The sequence below is a fragment of the Calonectris borealis genome, chromosome 22 (assembly GCF_964195595.1).
Source record: "Calonectris borealis chromosome 22, bCalBor7.hap1.2, whole genome shotgun sequence".
Taxonomy (NCBI): Eukaryota; Metazoa; Chordata; class Aves; order Procellariiformes; family Procellariidae; genus Calonectris; species Calonectris borealis.
The window spans coordinates 8,605,621-8,621,929 of NC_134333.1; the positions used below are offsets into that span (position 1 = coordinate 8,605,621).

The window sequence follows — 16,309 nt, forward strand, 5'->3', positions numbered from 1 at the left end:
GCGGAGCGGTGGACTACAACTCCCAGTGTACCCCGCGGCGAGTGGACTACGACTCCCAGTGTGCCCCGCGGTGTCGAACTACGGCTCCCAGGGTGCCCCGCGGCGGGCGGGCGGGCGCGGGTCGCGGCGCAGGCGCAGTGCGCGCGGCGGGTACTGGGGCTGGCCGGGCTCTTTTGTTCGAGGGAGGCGGACGGAGAGCGGCCAGGCCCGCGGCGCCACCCGACCCGCCCCGCCCGCCCGCCCCCGCGCCCCGCAGGCCCCTTCCCCTCGGCGACCGTTGGCGGGGCTGTGCAAGGTGAGTGGGGGCCGGGGGTGGGGGGGGCGGTGGCGCGAGGGGGGGGGGGAGAGGTGTGGAGGGCTGAGGGGGGCGGGGGGCGTTGGGGTTGGGGGGGGAGCGATGCTGGGGAGGAACTGGGCGTTACTGGGTGGGGTGGGGGGCTCGGGGGGGGCGTTGCTGCGGGAGATGGTGTTTAGGGCGGTGAGACGGCGGTTGCGGGGAGGGTGGGATGCTGGGGCGGATATAGGGGGGTAAGGGGTTAGCGGAGGGGTATTTGGGGTGCTGGGGGGGGTTAGTGGAGGGGGGCCTTGGGGGTGCTGGGAGAGGGGATGTTAGTGGAGAAGGGGTTTGGGGGTGCTAGGAGAGGGCGTGGTAGTGGAGAGGGGGTTTGGGGGTGCTAGGAGAGGGGTGTTAGTGGAAGGGAGGTTTGGGGGTGCTAGGAGGGGGGGGTTAGTGGAGGGGGGGTTTGGGGTGCTGGGAGAAGCGTTAGTGGGGGATTTGGGGGTGCTGGCAGGGCTGTGCCCCTCAAAGGGGCTGCAGCGAGGGGAAAGCCGGGTGTCGGAGTGAGGAGGGGCTGGGCCGGGGACGAAGCTGGGCCCGGAGGGTCTTTTGGGGAGAGGAAGAGCTGAGGGAGGTCCTGAGGGGTGGGAGAAGAGGTGTGGGGGTGCCTTGGGACAGAGGAAAAAGACGTGTCTTGGGGTGCTGGGGGGGGGGCTGGGTGCTGGGAGGGGGCTGGTGCTTGAGGGGAGAACAAGGGGCAGCTGCAGAGGGTCTGGGCAAATGGGGAGGGGGTCTGGGCTGGGGCGGGGGCTGCGACGTGAAAGCATCCTTTGGCAGAGGAGAAGTTGGAACAGGGTCCGTGCTCTGGCAGGGAGGCGGCATTTGGATGGGGTGGTGGTTTAAGAACCGCTAGTGGAGCCCCTGGGGTGAGGAGAAGGGGAGGGAGGTGTTCCATGGGGGGAGAGCTTCGGGGAAAGGGGGCGGCTGGGGGAGGAGGGGGATTCAGGCTCCGGCCGCTCTGAGAGCGGGGAGGGGACGAGTGTCAACTTTTGGCGGGGAGAATGAGCGGGAAGCTGCTCAACAGGCTGCGGGAGGCAGGGAGCGGGACGGCAGCCGATCCCGGGGGGCCAGGGGGAGGAGAGCTGTTGGGGAGCGAACTGGGGGGGTGGGACGTGGGACTTTGGGGCTGGGGGAGAGCTCCCCTGCGGAGACCTCGGCGTGGGTCTGGCAGGAGGTGGAAAAGGGAGGCTGTGTCTGGCAGGCTGGAAGCAGGGATGTGCTGGGGAAGGGGAGGGGGGGAGATGCAGCAGGAGCCGTGTTTGGGTCGAGCCCCTGCTCACCCGCAGCGTGGGGTGGGTGTTGGGGCAGCTCCCCGGCAGGGCTGGCTTTCCCCGGCTCCTTTGCTGCGGGAGGAGGTTTGGGAGCTGGGGGAGCTGAGCCACGCTTGGAATGGGAGTTGTAAAGCGTTTGGGGGAAGAGTAGGACTTCTGGTAAGGGAAGATGATGGAGCTGAAATGGGATTTATGTCTCCAGACAAGGAAGCAGCGAAGCTTTGGTGAGGAAGTGGCAGATGTGGAGCTTCCCCAGGAGCGCGGGGGCTGGCCGAGAGGGCGGCAGCAGGGTTTGGCTCAGGGTTGTGCTGTGAAGCTGACCCGCTCCCATGCAGCACGGAGGAGGAGGAGGTGGAGGGGCTGGAAATGGCCTGAGTTTGGGCGGGGAGCGTTGGGGACGGGGGGGCTGAGTGTGAGGGTCCCAGAGATGGGGCAGTGCTCTTGGCGTTGGGGTTGATCAGTTTGGAAGCAGCAAGCACACATGTTGTCCCTATAAAACTGAGAGATCAAAGTATAAAAGGGCTTTCTGGCTGAATAATTACAGGCTCTACCTGTGAAAGATTTTAACTTAAAACAAAAAAAAAGAAATCCTTTGTGCATTTGAGAGAGGAAGGTGTTTGCGATAGGTATGTTGGAGCCTACAGTCCCCATCGGGTTTGCGACCCAGGCACCGTTTCCTATTAGTGCTTGAGACCCCGGCAGTGAAAACGATGAGAAACAGATGCGGCTGCTCTAACCCCGCTGCCCAAGGCCAGTGAAATGCAAAAATAACCAGGGGAAGGGCCTGTGAGCACCCGCAGGCAGCTCCTGGGCGCGGGGCTGCTGGGGGAAATGCCCCCAGATGCGGTCGCTCTGTCCCTAGGGATGAAGGCTGGCAGGGGAAGGTGCTGTAGGGGCCGGGGTTGCTCGTGAAGAGGAGAGGTGGTGCAGTGTCGGGGGCACTGGAAAGCTGGGGATCCTGCAGCACTCGGGGCAATGTTTTCTCGTCTTTATACAAAAGGGAGAAGAGGAACGCAAATCCCTGCTCTGATTCCGTGAGCATTTATCTGATCTAGAGGAGTTCAGAAGTTGTGTCCGCCGTCACATAACAAAATTCCTGTCTGCAGGATGGGATTTCTTACCTCAGGTTCTCTTTTTTCAGCGGGGAGGTAACGTTCCTGCAGTTGCATGTGTGTTTCTCTTAAATCCAGAGGTGCGTTCTCCCATGGATTGTGAATTTAACTGGAAATGATGTGGCTGAGCTTGAAGGTTGTGGCTTTTCTTTAGTTTGGTCTCTGCTCAAAGGCTTGAGCTTTCACTCAAACTTTCCAGAAATGTTTTCTGCTGTTTTCAGGTTCTGGAGAGTGGAAGACTTAACATGTTTGTTCCCACTTCAAAAGAAAGATGCCTGCTGCCTTTCCCTGGCGCGTGTGGAATAACTTGGCGTGCTCATAAGTCTTTAAAGAGATGAGCGATCCCAGCCAAGTTTGAGAGAGGCAGGAGGAGGAAATGTTTTAAGTTTAAAACTCATTAAAGCTGAGCTGAACTGTTAATCCTTTAAGATGCAGTAATGGAACTAGTCTGTACTCACGTTAAACCTCTGGGTCTCCACATTTTTCTTCATAGGCTGGTCTTCCTTTCCTTTGTTAAACTTTCTACTGAAAAGATTAGCGCCAGGCATCACAGAAGGGTATTAGGTAGAGCTTCACGATCTTCCGAAGAAAGTGTCCCAGCCGGCGGGGCTGAGTGTATTTGTGTTTGTCTGGTAGTGGTTTCACTACCTGGATGCTGTTCTCCAGGAGATCTCATGATACCAGCATGTGCTTCGCTCTGATCTGCTGCGGTGACGAGCTGTCAACGCTAGCTCTTGCTCCTCCGTCTGCTCCTCCTGCCCCAATATCGCAGGCTTCTGTACGCACCTTCGTGCTGGGCCTCTTTCTTCCTGGCCTTTTACCGGAGTTTGAATTCTTTTCAAGTGGCTTAGGTGTGTCCTGGATCCTTTTCCTCTTAGCTGCAGACCAAGGAGTTATTCTTTTGGTCTCTCTCTGTTCTGCTTTCCTCTTCACAAAGGACTTCAGCTTTACCTTGAGTGTTAGGTAAGAAGCAGCAAATGAAAATGGAAAGATTTGGCATAGGCCCATCCTGAATTTTCTCTCAAAATCCTATTTTTCAGTATAAGCCAACTTTTTTCACACATTAAGTATAGAAAATTGAGGCTGAATTTTAGGAGACATGAACTACTAATCTGCTCTCTCTTGGGCAGGAGTCATCTAGCCTCAAATTCTATAGACGTGAGACATAATAGGAGTTGTCTGCTGTCCCCAAAAATGCCCAGGCAAAACGAAATGGCTTTGTTCTGCGCCTCTGCACGTAGGAACTCAGTGCGAGTGAAATGCGTTTATTTGAAAGCTCTGGAGATGAGGGAGCAGAGCATGGGGTAAGTCTTCCCTGCGCTGCCTTTCCAAGCAGATGGGGATGGTTCAACCTCTCCCCCTTCCTCCAGAGACCAGAAACCAGCTAGTGCTTTGGGTGGCTGTGGTTTCTTTTTAATAACTAAAATTGGAGGGTTTGGATATTCCCAGTCGCAGAAGGCTGAAATCTTTGTCGAACGCACTGTTCCACGGAGCCATTCCTGACGAGGAGGAAGAGGGTGCGGGGAGCAGCTCAGATGCTTCGCAGATAAAGCCACGCGCTGAGTTCGTACCCCCCCGGGGGGGGACTGAAGTCCCTTTCTCACACTCGAGCTGCATTTTTGACTGCAGTGCAGCGAGAGGCCTGTGCAGCAGCTTGTCTCTGTGCTGCTGGCTCAAACGCTAAAATCCGTACCGTGTCTAGCAGCAGACGCTGTGAACTACGGCTTGGCCTCGTCCGCCCGGAGCACCTTTCTGGCTTGCAGGCTCTTGAGGCAACGCCAGACGTTGTCCCTGCCGCGGGGATGAATGGCGAGGGGACGGCTTGTCAGCAGGCAGCCGGGTGCCAGCCCCGTGCCTGCGTGGGAGCAGACATCTTGAGAACCCACAGAGGCAGAGCAGGTCTCTGCAAGGGGGGTGACACTGGTGCTCCGGTGTAAACGCCTGTAGCAGAAACAGGGAAACGTCTGCTGAAGGGATCAGGCCCTGAGTGACTGGGGCCTCTGGAGAGGTTGCTGCCGGCTGCACGCTTTGGGTACGGTTGCTGCAGCCCTTTGCACTGGTATATTTGTCCCTCCCCTTGGCAAGCTTTTTCTCAAAGTGCTCCTGGCCTTGGATTTGCATCTTCTCTGCCCAGCGCTTGCCACAATAAAACGATGGATCCGCAGTGTTGCATTGCTCTGTTGCCTCTCTCTTTTTCCCTTTCCACGCCTGCCTGTCCTACACACCACCTCTAGTTTTAGCGATTGCCCTCGGAGCTCATCTTGGCCAGACTCTCCCGTTAGACTCTTTGATCCTTCTTAGGAAGCCGCTCAAGCGGCCTGGCAATCCAGCTGAGCATCCTTAGGTGCCTTAAAACCAAGTCCATCTCCAAGCAATAACCGCAGCGCTTTCAACTAAAATCCTTTCAGCCGCAGCTGAACAGAAGTCGCTGCTGAGAGAGGGGAAGCCCGAGATCTCGCCCCTCCAGGCTGTCTCGGAGTTTATTTGCCGGTTGTAGTCGGAGCTGCGACAGCACCTTCTTGGGAATCTCCTCTGCTGTGGCACGCTTGGTTCTGGCCCTCTTCTCCGCAGCCATGCGGTGCCAGAGGAGGAGGATGGAGGGGAGGAAGGCTGTCCTGCGCGGGAGGAAGGAACTGCCTGAAGAATTCCAGAGTGAAACACGATCTCTCGGCTTCCTGCTGCAGCGCTGGCTCCTGCTCGGGGATTAGATGCTGGCGGTGGGTCGGAGGCTTTACATTGTTGTATTGCACACCAGCTGAGGCGGTGCCAGGCAGCCTGGCCTCCTCCTCAGTGAGTCCGCAGGCGACCGGGAGCCTTGCTGCTTCGGGTTTGCCTCCGTCTGGCGTCTGATTAAAGATGCTGTCACTGTATTTCAGCCCAGGAGTTGAGGAGGGAAAAGCCTCTCTGATGCATGTTCTTGTACGGCTCCGTTTTAGTGGGCTGTCTCCAGGTGGTTGGGTTTTTTCTCCCCCATTGAAAAGGGCAATAAAACTTCATCCTTGGGGGCTGGGTGGCATTGAATGAAGGATCCATGGGGGAAAGCACTGCCTGTCTGTGGGAATATCCCTACCGCCATTTCAGCTGCTGGTCCATACAGGGCAGGGAACTTCTCACTTCATTTAACACTTAGAGGGCTTTTAGTTTTCACCTTTGGCGGACGCTGGAGCTCTGCAAGCACGGCGCAGCACGTGCAGTAGCAGAACAAGCTCTTCCCTTGTCCCTGTCTGCTCTGCAGCCTGTTCAGGTGCCGACCCCTCTTCTGAGACCACCGGATAAGAGAAGGGCAGGGGAGATGTCTAGTGCTAACCATGAGCAGAAGGAGGAAAAGGCTTGTGATGCAGAACCCAGGCTCTGGGACCCCCCAGCTTGCTCAGTGACCACCAAGCACCCCGAGATGCTAGCAGCCACTTTGGCCTGGCCTTTTTTGCCAGTCCTCTGCCTGGTTCATGAGCAGCCCCAACTCTGGGTGCCGCAGCGGGGGGAAGCTGTCCATTCCTCCTTCTACCCCAACATTGCCATCAAGCAAGGAGGCCGTGGTCGCCTTGCGGCTGGTACGTGCAGGGGTGGGGTGTAAAGGGAAGATGTCTGTCTGCCAGCAAGCTCGGCCAGAGGCTGAGCGCCCTGCGGAGCGAGAGCCCAGGCGCTGGCACAGCTTGTATGCCAAGGTCAGGTTGAAAGCAGCAGTGCAATAGCGGGGTCCAAAGTATAAACACATTGGTCGAGCGCCTGCCAAGCAGGGAAGTGCTGCTTTCTCTGAGCTCTTCTGCGCTCCTCGGCTGCCCTCAAGCCCTGTCTGTGAGATAGCAGCAGAGACGGGGTGGTCTGGAGCATGCCGGTTCGGCTGCGCTCCCTCCCATCCTCTCTGCTGTGGCTTCTGCTGGTCTGAACTGGCGGTAGGTCTTTTGAGCTTTGTGGGGCTTGTTTTTAAGCCTTCTCCTTTGAACGATACTCTAATAGCAGCTGCTCGGCTCAGCAGCATCTTGTGCACCAGGGAGCTCATCCAGCTGTACCCCAAGAGCCGAGACTGTTGCTGAACCCTGACATCTCCTTCAGCCGGTGTAAATCTGCAGGATTCTTGTTTTGCCATATAAACCAGCCCCAGTTTGCATAGATTTTGCCAGCTGAAATTTATTCTACACGATTCAAGGTAACCTGAGTGGCAAAACTAAAGTTTCCAGGCAGGTAATGTTTGACCTGCTTGCCAGTCATTTTGCTTGGCAGAAAATATGTATTTTACTGGAAGAAAAAAAAAAAAAAAAAAAAAGAAAAAAAGAAGTGTTCCTCAGCACTTAGGCTGTGAAAGCTCCCGGGCAGCTGTTCAGCAGGGTGGGGTTTTGGGAGGCTGAGGTACAGAGTTGGTTTCAGGCGGTCTGGGTCCCGTTGCCAGCTTTGCCGGTGGCTCTCCGTGATGGCGTAGCTGCTTATCGGAGATAACAGATGGGGAGACGTGGAACCTTCCCGACCCTTTGGTCGGTCTAAATCAGTGCAACTTGTTCAGCGCGCTCGGCTGGCTGCGCAGACGTCTTTGGAGCAGAGGCTGACGGTGAGGTCAGGGTGCTAGAGGACTCTATATATTTTTCTTGAACCTAAGGAAAAAACCCTTCCCGTGTCCCCTTTCCGGACGAGCAGACGCTCTGTTGGGGTCTCCCCTCGCAGAGCTGCGCGGTGGCTCGGGATCTCGTCTGTGGGGCTGGGACCTGTCAGTGTAACTGGTACCAGCCAAGAAGTGGCTGGAGAGCATTTGCAAGGACCGGGGGTGTTTTTAGCAGAACCACCTACCCCACAGCAAGAACGCAGGGCAGGGACGAAGTGGACGGCCATCCCCGGCAGCAGCGGGGAGAGACTGACCCTGGATCTGCCCGGCTGTGGTGCTCTTACTGGTCTGAGCTGGGTTTCAGCAGGGAAGTGGGGCCTCTCTGTGGTTTTTGGCTCTCTGAGGTGTTTCGTTTCAGCCTGGGGGAAGCGCCCGGCGTGTTGGCAGGGCTGCTCCTCCTCTGCAGTCCCCCCGCGTGAGTGGAAAGCAGAGAGCTGCGCCGAGGGCCGCCCCGTCGCTCCTTACCTGCGTGCTGCGGCATTTACGGCAGGTAGCCTTGGGCTGTGTTGGGCCAGAGAGCTCTCCTAGCTCTGCATCGCCTCTGCCACTTCCCAGCAAGCACTGGATATATATGCAGGAATTTTTGACTGTCTAAACAGCTCTGGAAGATAGGGAGAAAAAAAAACCCAACATTTTCTGGGTTGGTGAGTTAGATAAATATCCCAGAGTGCACATCCATCAACAAGCAAAGAAATGAACTTGGGGAGCTCGGTATCAGGGACTGTGACTTGTATTTAACTTGGATTAACTATTCATTAACTTTCAGTTAATATCAGCAGTGCGCTGTCTCTCTCCCGCTGCTGTACAGCTCTGCAAATGCTTTCTGCAGCTCAAGGCAGGGTTGAACTAAGCTGAAGGGCAGGTCAGCGAGGTGAGGAAAGGGGAGAGGGCAGGCTGAGGGGGGCCACGCGGGACTCGGCAGAGGAAGGACAAGGTGTGGAGCAGCTGACGTAGGATGCTGCTTCGTTTCTAGAGGTGGGCACCGCATGGGAGCAGCGAGGTCAAGACATGGTGTGCTGAAAACGGACAAAGTATGGGTGGAATCAGGCAGAGTCTTGATGGAATTGGTGAAATAAGGTGCTGGGGAGACAAAAAGGCCAAAGCTGTGTGTCAAAAAGGCATCATGTAAATGCAGCAGCTCCTGCTGGAGATTCCTTTTTGCTTTTTCAGCTGGCAGGACCACCCTGACCCATCTCTTCGTGCGTTACCTCCTTTGTACGTGCCTGTTTTCTCCAAAGCAGCATTCCTGCGCTGTGCTTTGCCTCTGCGTATCCAGTATGTTTGCTGCCTGGCAAAGGCAAACGTGACCTTGACACAAACGTGTGGTTCTCTCTCCTCTTTTAGCAGCGTCGCCCGTAAGCTGAAAAACTGGCCAGCACAATGGGAAAAAAACAGAACAAGAAGAAAGTGGAAGAGGTCTTAGAGGAAGAAGAGGAGGAGTATGTGGTGGAGAAGGTCCTGGATCGGCGAGTGGTAAAGGGCAAAGTGGAATACCTGCTGAAGTGGAAAGGCTTCTCGGAGTAAGTGCCTCCCTACCTGCTGCTGCGGGGTGGGTGCTGGGCGGCTCTGGCGTGAGCATCTCTTCTGCCTTCGGCTCCCGAAGCCTCTCCGGGCAGGTGGCTCATCTCCCTGCGCCTCTCCTTGTCTGTAAAATGGAGCTAACAGGCCAAGGGCAGTCATAACGATAAAAACAGCAGTGCTAAATGCCTCGAGCTCTTATCAGGGTGATGAGAGCACAGCCTAGGTGAGAAAGTCCCGTTTCTGTCTTGCAAACAGGCTGTGCAGTGCCCTGGTGGGGCTTCCCCTTGTTTTAACCTAGTGTGAAACAAGCAGCCGGATAAAATGAATTGCATTTCTCTCCTGAGAAGGGAAATAACTGTCCTGCCCTCTGGCATGCCTGCCTGGATCAGGGCAGGGTCCTGTTTCAAGGGGCCAGGACACCTGCATGCAGACTGCGGCGCTCTCAGCACCTCCGCATGACCTGGTGTTCAGGACTTTCCGTGGCAGGGAAAGCTGCAGCAAACTGCCCGTACGTAAAACTCAGCTGTTGTCTTTGGTTGCAGTGAAGATAACACATGGGAGCCCGAGGAGAACCTCGACTGCCCAGACCTCATTGCAGAGTTCCTTCAGTCCCAGAAAACCGCACATGAGAGTGAGAAGTCTGAGGGAAGCAAACGCAAAGCGGAGTCTGACACAGAGGATAAAGGGGAGGAGAGCAAACCAAAGAAGAAGAAGGAGGAGGTGAGGCAGGGAGGGGTTTCTGTGCTCACCTCCCTACCCCTGCGTTTGGCACAGTGTCTGGTAGCTAGAGCAGCCCCGCTCCAAAACCTCGCTCAAACTGTTCTGCACGGAGGAGAAAATATTGCACTTCCATGAGACACAGCTGAAGTGCTTTTGAAAAGCTGTCGCTTTCGGAAGGAGGCATGAGCTGTTGTCTAAGCCAGGCCTCTTCATCAATCCAGAGCCAGTCCTAGCACGCAATAAAGGCCAGTTCTTGAACCAAAAGGGTACAGAGCCCCAGCTTCTCCTGAAGAACCGCACAAGGGGTGAGACAGGAGGCAGGGGTTGCCTGTTGCCCCTTCAAGAGGGAGAAAGAGGTGGAGCAGAGAGCCTCCTGCTCAGGGTGCTCGTAGCTGCTTGGGAAAAGGGACAGTAAAAGGCTCTGCAGTCTGATTTTCATCCCAGGAGCTGCTGAATCTTGGCCAGCACAAGAGTTTGACCAGCAGGGCCTTGGAAATCAGATCCTCTGCTTGCAGCGTGAGCAGGGCACTCCGCCGTGCTGCCCGGGGCCCGGCAGGAGGTCACCTCTGTGCAGTGGGTTTACACCTGAGCGGTCTTCTCGGTTCCCCGCTGGCCTTAGTCATTGTAGTCTGAGCATCTGATCTGCAGAGCCTTTCTGAACAGCCACCAGTGTGTCCTGGTGACCAGAAACAGGGCTGTGGCTGTCACCCTGTGATGCTACAAGTGGAAACTTGTCTCTTTTCAGTCGGAGAAACCGCGAGGCTTTGCCCGAGGATTTGAGCCAGAGCGAATCATTGGTGCCACGGATTCCAGCGGGGAGCTCATGTTCCTGATGAAGTGGTGAGTGTGTCTTTGTGTCTGTCACTTCTTCACTTATTCTGTGCCAGAGAGGGAAGGACCTGCGCCTGGGGAGTCCCTGCTACCTGGCATGAAATCTCTCGCGATGGCGCTGCTGCCTGAGGTGACCCTCTGCGCTGAGGCTAACGTGGATGTGAAACGAGCAGGTAGGGCCCTTGGGATTGTGTGGCTCTTAAGATGTCCCCCCGCAGCAGGCGCGAGCTTGGGGAGAGAGAGGGGCATGGTGTCGTGGCGCGGGCTGCAGTGTCGGAAGGCTGCACCCAGAGGAGAGCCGTGACGATGACCGCGTCCCCTTCGGCTGTAGTGACACAGGGCTTGTCGCTGGTACAGGTGGGAGCCAAACCAGTCAGGCGTAGCTGTGGGAGCCGTTTGCTTTTGCACCCTCTCAGAAGTACGGAGTGGCTGGGGGCAGGGCCGCAGCTTTGGTTCGGCTTCTCTCCCCATCCCCGACAACCCGGAGCTGAACTCACGCCTGAATTTTTCCTGGGCTCACGTGCTGCTTCTCCCTGCTCCAGAGCCACTCGGGAAGGGGTCACTTGGATCCCCCGAGCAGCTCGGGGTCTCCGTTTACCTGCCGCTTCTAGATTTTTCTCCGGTCTCCGCTTCTTCCACCTCCCCTCCGCAGCCCCCTAACTTGCACCTCTGCTCTGGCCTGTAGGAAGAACTCTGATGAGGCCGACCTGGTCCCTGCCAAGGAAGCCAACATCAAGTGCCCCCAGGTGGTCATCTCGTTCTATGAGGAGAGGTTGACATGGCATTCCTACCCCTCAGAGGACGATGACAAGAAAGAGGACAAGAACTAACCCCTGGCACCCGCTCTGGCCAGCCTTTGTATAAAGATCTGAACTGTGGGTTTGAGCAAGAGGGAGAGAACGCAGCTCTGCTCGGTTGGGAGCGTAGAGATGGCTGGAGAAGATGCCCTTTGAAGAGACCAGTATGGTTTCTGTGCCCTGCAGCTGCTCAACTGCTTTATGCAGCTTCATGCTGTGTACAGATTCAAACCAGCCCGGCTCGATTTGGGGGGGGGAGGGAAGGGCAGGGGGATACTGGGGGGTTTTGGGGGGCCAATTGGGGTGTTTGTTTCAAGGCTGTCTATTTTGCAGCTTGTGGGAGAGGAAGCAAAGCCCCTTCCATGAAGGACTATCACTGGTGATGGGTGGGCTGGGGAAAGGGAGTGCAGATGGATACTGCTTATTCTTCAAAGACCATCTCAGCAACCCACAGCCTTCTTCCCAATAGTGTTAACTCTGCATTTTTACGGCGTAGCATGTGTGTAGGTTTTTTTTTTTTTTTCTTTTGCTATTTACTGGTGTATTGGTTTGGGGGGCTGGGGGGAGGGGTGTGGGGAAATTGGTCTCTTGTTTAATCGGGGAGGGAAGGAGATGAGGTCTGGTGACAATGTTCAGATCATTTCCAGATCTTTTTTAGAACCTGAATTCAGAAAAGAAAAAAAAAAAAGGGGAGGAGGGGAAAAAAAGAGCCCAGTATTGATGACAGAACTAGGGAGACAGGGACACTGACGTGAGACTGAAACTGTGAATGTCCAAATCTCTGGAGCCAAGATCCTCAAAACCCTGCGAGCGATTTTTAGGGGGGGTGGGAGGGGTGAGGGGAGACTTGTGAAAATGCAAACTTGTGATTCGTATTGTCCTGAAGCAGAACTGCCAGTTACTGACACATGCATTGTATGTGGGAGGGTGGGGTGCGGGGCGGGAATGGATTTTAACCCTTTAAAAGCCTTTCTACCCTTCTTTCCGTTATAAGGTGCTATTTCTCAAAATTGGGGGGGAGAGAGACTTCTGACTACTTGTTCCTTTTCTCACCTTAATTTGACTGTCCAGCCAGCAGCATTGAGAACCTTTTAGTTGTGGGAGGGAGAGGAAATCAACAGCAGCACAAGAAAAAAATCAATTCCATATTCTCCCATAACAAGTGATTGTTTGTAGGAGGCCAGACGTTGGTGCTGGAGCCGGATGTGTTACCCTGAATCTTCTGAGGTTTTTTTTTTTTAATCAGATTTATTACAAATACTGAACTATTTAATGTCTGGAGTCATGAGCCCCACCAGACTCCTGGCACCTCCTTGTAGGGTGGTATGTATCTAGACTTGCATTGTACAAACCTTTTTTTAAAAGCATGTGTTTAGGTTTCTGTGAAAACGTTGTTTAAATGTAAAGTACGTGTTTGGATTTTAACTTCATACCAAGCTCTGTCAGTTTTTTGTCTCAATAAAATTTTAGATTTATAATCCCGATTTTTTTCTTCTCTACCTTGCTCCTTCCTCCAGCTCTTTGTGCATGAGGTGAGTGACGAGGTGTAGAGCAGGTCACGGAGGGAAGTTAGCCCGTGGTTGCGCTTCTCTCTGAGCAAGGTTAGCTCTGGTGCAGCCCAGGTTAGCCGGCGGCTCCGATCTGGTGTCAACAGCAGCAAGAGCTTCGGAGCAGCTGACAGCAGGTTCTGATTTATGTTGGCTTCCATCTGGAGAAGAGAAGTGGTGTAGAGGTTAGTGTCTAGAGGCCTGAGCCGAGTCTCGCCCCCGGAGACAAGAGGACTAGCTGTGATTCGGGACCTCCTTTGATGTAGCAAGACGCCGCTTGAGCCGGGAGCGTGCGCTGCCTGTGTTCCTAGCCAGGATCCGGCACCAGAGGTGGGGTAAGTGACCTTTACTTCAATTCTCATCTGAACGTTGAGCAGACTTTGTCACTTTGCACGGGTTTTTAAAGCTCTGGCAATGGTTCTGGTGACCGTTTGGCTGAAGATGGAGATGGCCTCACTTGAGTCTTGGTATGGAGGCCACAAGCTCTTGTGCATGAAGAGTAGACCCGTCCTCCTCCGCTCAGCCCAGCTGACATTCCGAGCAGTAGCATGGACGGCAGAGTGGGCTGAAGCGTTCTGGGAGGAGAACTGTGGTCCTGGCTCAGAGGTTTCCAGTGTTGCCAGGGTGCAGGATGGAGCAGGGAGAGGCAGGGAGGTTTCGGGTTGTGTTCAGGGCTTGAACAGGGGCTCCACCAGCCCCTCGCTGGCGTTCAGGGCTGCAAAACAACGCAGCCAGTTGAAATCCAAGTTATTCGCAACAGCACAGCCTATACGCAGCGGGACGGTGAAATGTCTGCCCTGCCCCGGCAGCCAGCAGAAGCAGCAATTAAACCTGTATTAATCACTGGAGATGGAAGGGGTAACGTCCACTTAATTGAACGTAAAGAAGGCTGCAGTTCCCTGGGGAGGCTCTGGGGTGATCGATCGCAGCAGGTAGCTGGAAGATGCACGTTGCTCCATCCCCGGGGTGGGTCTGCAGCCGCGCCGAGTACGTGGGGCCCCGCGTGAGCTGCAGGCAGGGCGGGCAAGCACCAGATCTCTGGCTACCGGTTTGTCTCTGGCTGTGGCACTGCGTAAGCGGGATGGGTCACCTCTCGAGAAACTGAGGCACAGGAAAATAGTCTCATCGCCCTCATAACGTGCTCAGAGATCTGTGGGCAATGGTGAGGTGGTCTTCTCCGGGCTCACTGCTCCCCTGGGCTGCCAGAAGCGGGGCGGGGAGGGGCAGAGGCAGCTCCTCCATCCCTCCGTGCCGCAGCGGAGGCTGGCAGAAACCAGGGTCTGTCCCGGGCAGCGAGCGTGCCGGCGCTGATTGCTACGCTCGAGGACTTGGGCGGTAGCCGGACACTGGGCCGCTGAGCTGCGGCTCTTGCCGAGATCAGAGGCAGGAGGCCCCGCTGGTGGCTAAGTGCTTCCTGCTTCGGAAAATGAAAGGTCTGCACTTCACCTGATTACGGGGCTGGCAGGCAGCCTGCGCCTCTGACGGCGCATGGCATGACACGCGAGTGACAGCGGCGGTTAAGCTCCCATCTCGCCTGCCCCTCCTCGCTACCCGCAAAAGGCCGGTGCCCAGCTGCCCCGCACGGGATGTGACGGGCACGGGCAGGCAGCCAGAGGGGAATGGATTTTGTCAGGCTTGTTCTCAGCTTGGGCTTGCTGCTCCGAAGCCGTACCGGAGGCTGGGGAGCAGCGCTTTGCCCACCTGTAGCCTCCCGACAGGGAGATGGGGGTTTGCTGGCGTCTTTGTGCATGAGCAAGGACATGTGTGAGCGTAGGAGTGGAGACGTGAAGTAAAAGGTCCCGTTCTGCGGGGGAGAGGCAGCAAAGGGAGACTAGAACCTGGGGAGAGCCGTGCATCCTCCCCTCCTGTGTCCATGCGCTTGCTGACCCTTCTCCGGTCAGGGAGGGGGCACTGACCCCACCGGCAGGGCTGTAACCTTCCCACAGCATCACAGGGGCGGGCGAAAATCCTTGCGGGTTTTTTTGCAAGCCGGTATTACGTTCTAAAACGGCCCCTGAAGGAATATCTGAAATAAATACCCTAGAGCCCAGGAAGAGAGACGGGAAGCACCTCAGAGTGTGTATTTTAATGCTTCGCCTTCCCCTTGGCTGAGCTGTTGCTGTGCGTGGAGCTGGCCTGGGCTCAACTCCGGCAGCAGGAGTAGATGAACTCTTCCAGTCCCGTAAGGAGAGGTTTAATCCCCAGGAAAATGACATTTGCCCCATGGGAACCCCGGTGGAAGACTGTCGGGGAGCAGAGCGGGGCCGGCAGCGCGCTTTCTGTTTGGTCTTCTGGTTGTGTCTGGCCAAGGGAGGTGTCCGAGGCTTCGGTGCCCCCAAAGCGGCATCTCACCCAGGCGTCCTGGCTTTTATCGATAGGCTCTCTTTATTTAACACTCGATGTAGGGGTGCAGGAACTTGATGGTTGGACTCGATGATCTTAGAGGTCTTTTCCAACCTTAATGATTCTATGAATCTAACTGCTACGTAATAATGACGCCAGATGAGAAAAGACAGCTCCTACAAGCAGCAATGCCAATAAGGCGGTGGGTATTAAAACCTTAGAGAAAGGCATCTGTAACTAAAAAATAGAGAGAGAGAGATGATAGGGTGCTGAGCCACAAGGAAGGCATCTGAAAATACTTCTTTTAAGCGCAGCGGCTCAGCACCAGCCCAGGCTCTTGCTGGTGCATCTGCAGTTCCCAGGAGCAGTTTTCCATCCCCGGTTCGTTCATCTGAGCTGTGTGTGGCGTCTTCTGCCGGGCCTGGGTCCCCGCCTGGCCCAAGGCGGGGGCTTTCGGCAGCAGCCTGGCTTCGGAGCAACCGGGCTGCCTGCGCCCGCAGCTCTGTCTGCGCCCCAGCAGCGCACAATCCCTCACACAAAAGAGCAGCAAAGTCAGGGCCTGTCCTTGAGCCCAGCTGGATGCGAACCGAGCTCTGCTGAGCCCTGCCTGGGGAACGGGGCTGCAAACCAGGGGCTGGAGCCAGCGGCAGCCTGGCAGCTGCCCGCCGGCTCGCAGCCAGACCTTCCCACCGCCACCGGCCCAAACAGGCAGCAAGGTGGGGACGGCCGCGGCGCAGGGAAAAGCTGAGCCGAGGGGTCAGCAGTGCCCCTCCGTTGGCTCCGCTGCTCGAAACGCTCGTCCCTCCGGGCACAGAAACGAAGGGCTCGGTCTCATCGCTCCTGCCGGGCCTGCCTGGGCCTCGTCCTGCAGGGAGGGGGACGGGGCAGGAGCCGGCCTGCAGAGCCCGATATAAATACACTCGTGATTGAATAAACTTTGGCTCCGTAACCAACGCTACGGCCAAAACCTGTGGGGAAGGTGGGGCTTGTGTAACAGCAGCGGCGCTGGCTGGAGCTGCAAGAGGGAAGGGAGGTTTCGAGCTGTGCCGATGCCGTTTGCTCGCCCAAGAGGAAAGCGGGACGCCGCGCTCCGGCTCCAGGAGTCGAAGCGCCGAGGAGGGGGATCAGGCTGTGCCAAGGCAGCTCTGACCCGCGGCCACACGCTGCGCCCAGCCGGGCCCCGGCCTTTGAACTACAGCAGCTTTGGTGGCTTTGGCCGAGGGACCCAGGGCTTGC

The 16,309-nt window shown here is 56.2% G+C and overlaps 1 protein-coding gene across 4 annotated transcripts; it reads left to right on the forward strand.

The window, feature by feature from the left end:
* The first annotated feature begins 112 nt into the window (after window positions 1–112).
* Window positions 113–12,667, forward strand: CBX1 (chromobox 1). 4 transcript variants are annotated; one of them, XM_075171485.1, is made up of 6 exons: window positions 135–295; window positions 7,673–7,804; window positions 8,659–8,834; window positions 9,378–9,555; window positions 10,301–10,395; window positions 11,072–12,667. In XM_075171485.1, exons 3-6 carry the CDS (start codon window positions 8,695–8,697, stop codon window positions 11,214–11,216), a joined length of 558 nt encoding a protein of 185 aa, XP_075027586.1. In that variant the 5' UTR covers window positions 135–295; window positions 7,673–7,804; window positions 8,659–8,694; the 3' UTR covers window positions 11,217–12,667. The 4 variants fall into 4 exon arrangements, with proteins under 4 accessions (XP_075027585.1, XP_075027586.1, XP_075027588.1 ...); XM_075171484.1 differs by lacking the exon at window positions 7,673–7,804 and having other exon boundaries at window positions 113–295; XM_075171487.1 differs by lacking the exon at window positions 7,673–7,804 and having other exon boundaries at window positions 8,662–8,834.
* Window positions 12,668–16,309: the final 3,642 nt, after the last annotated feature.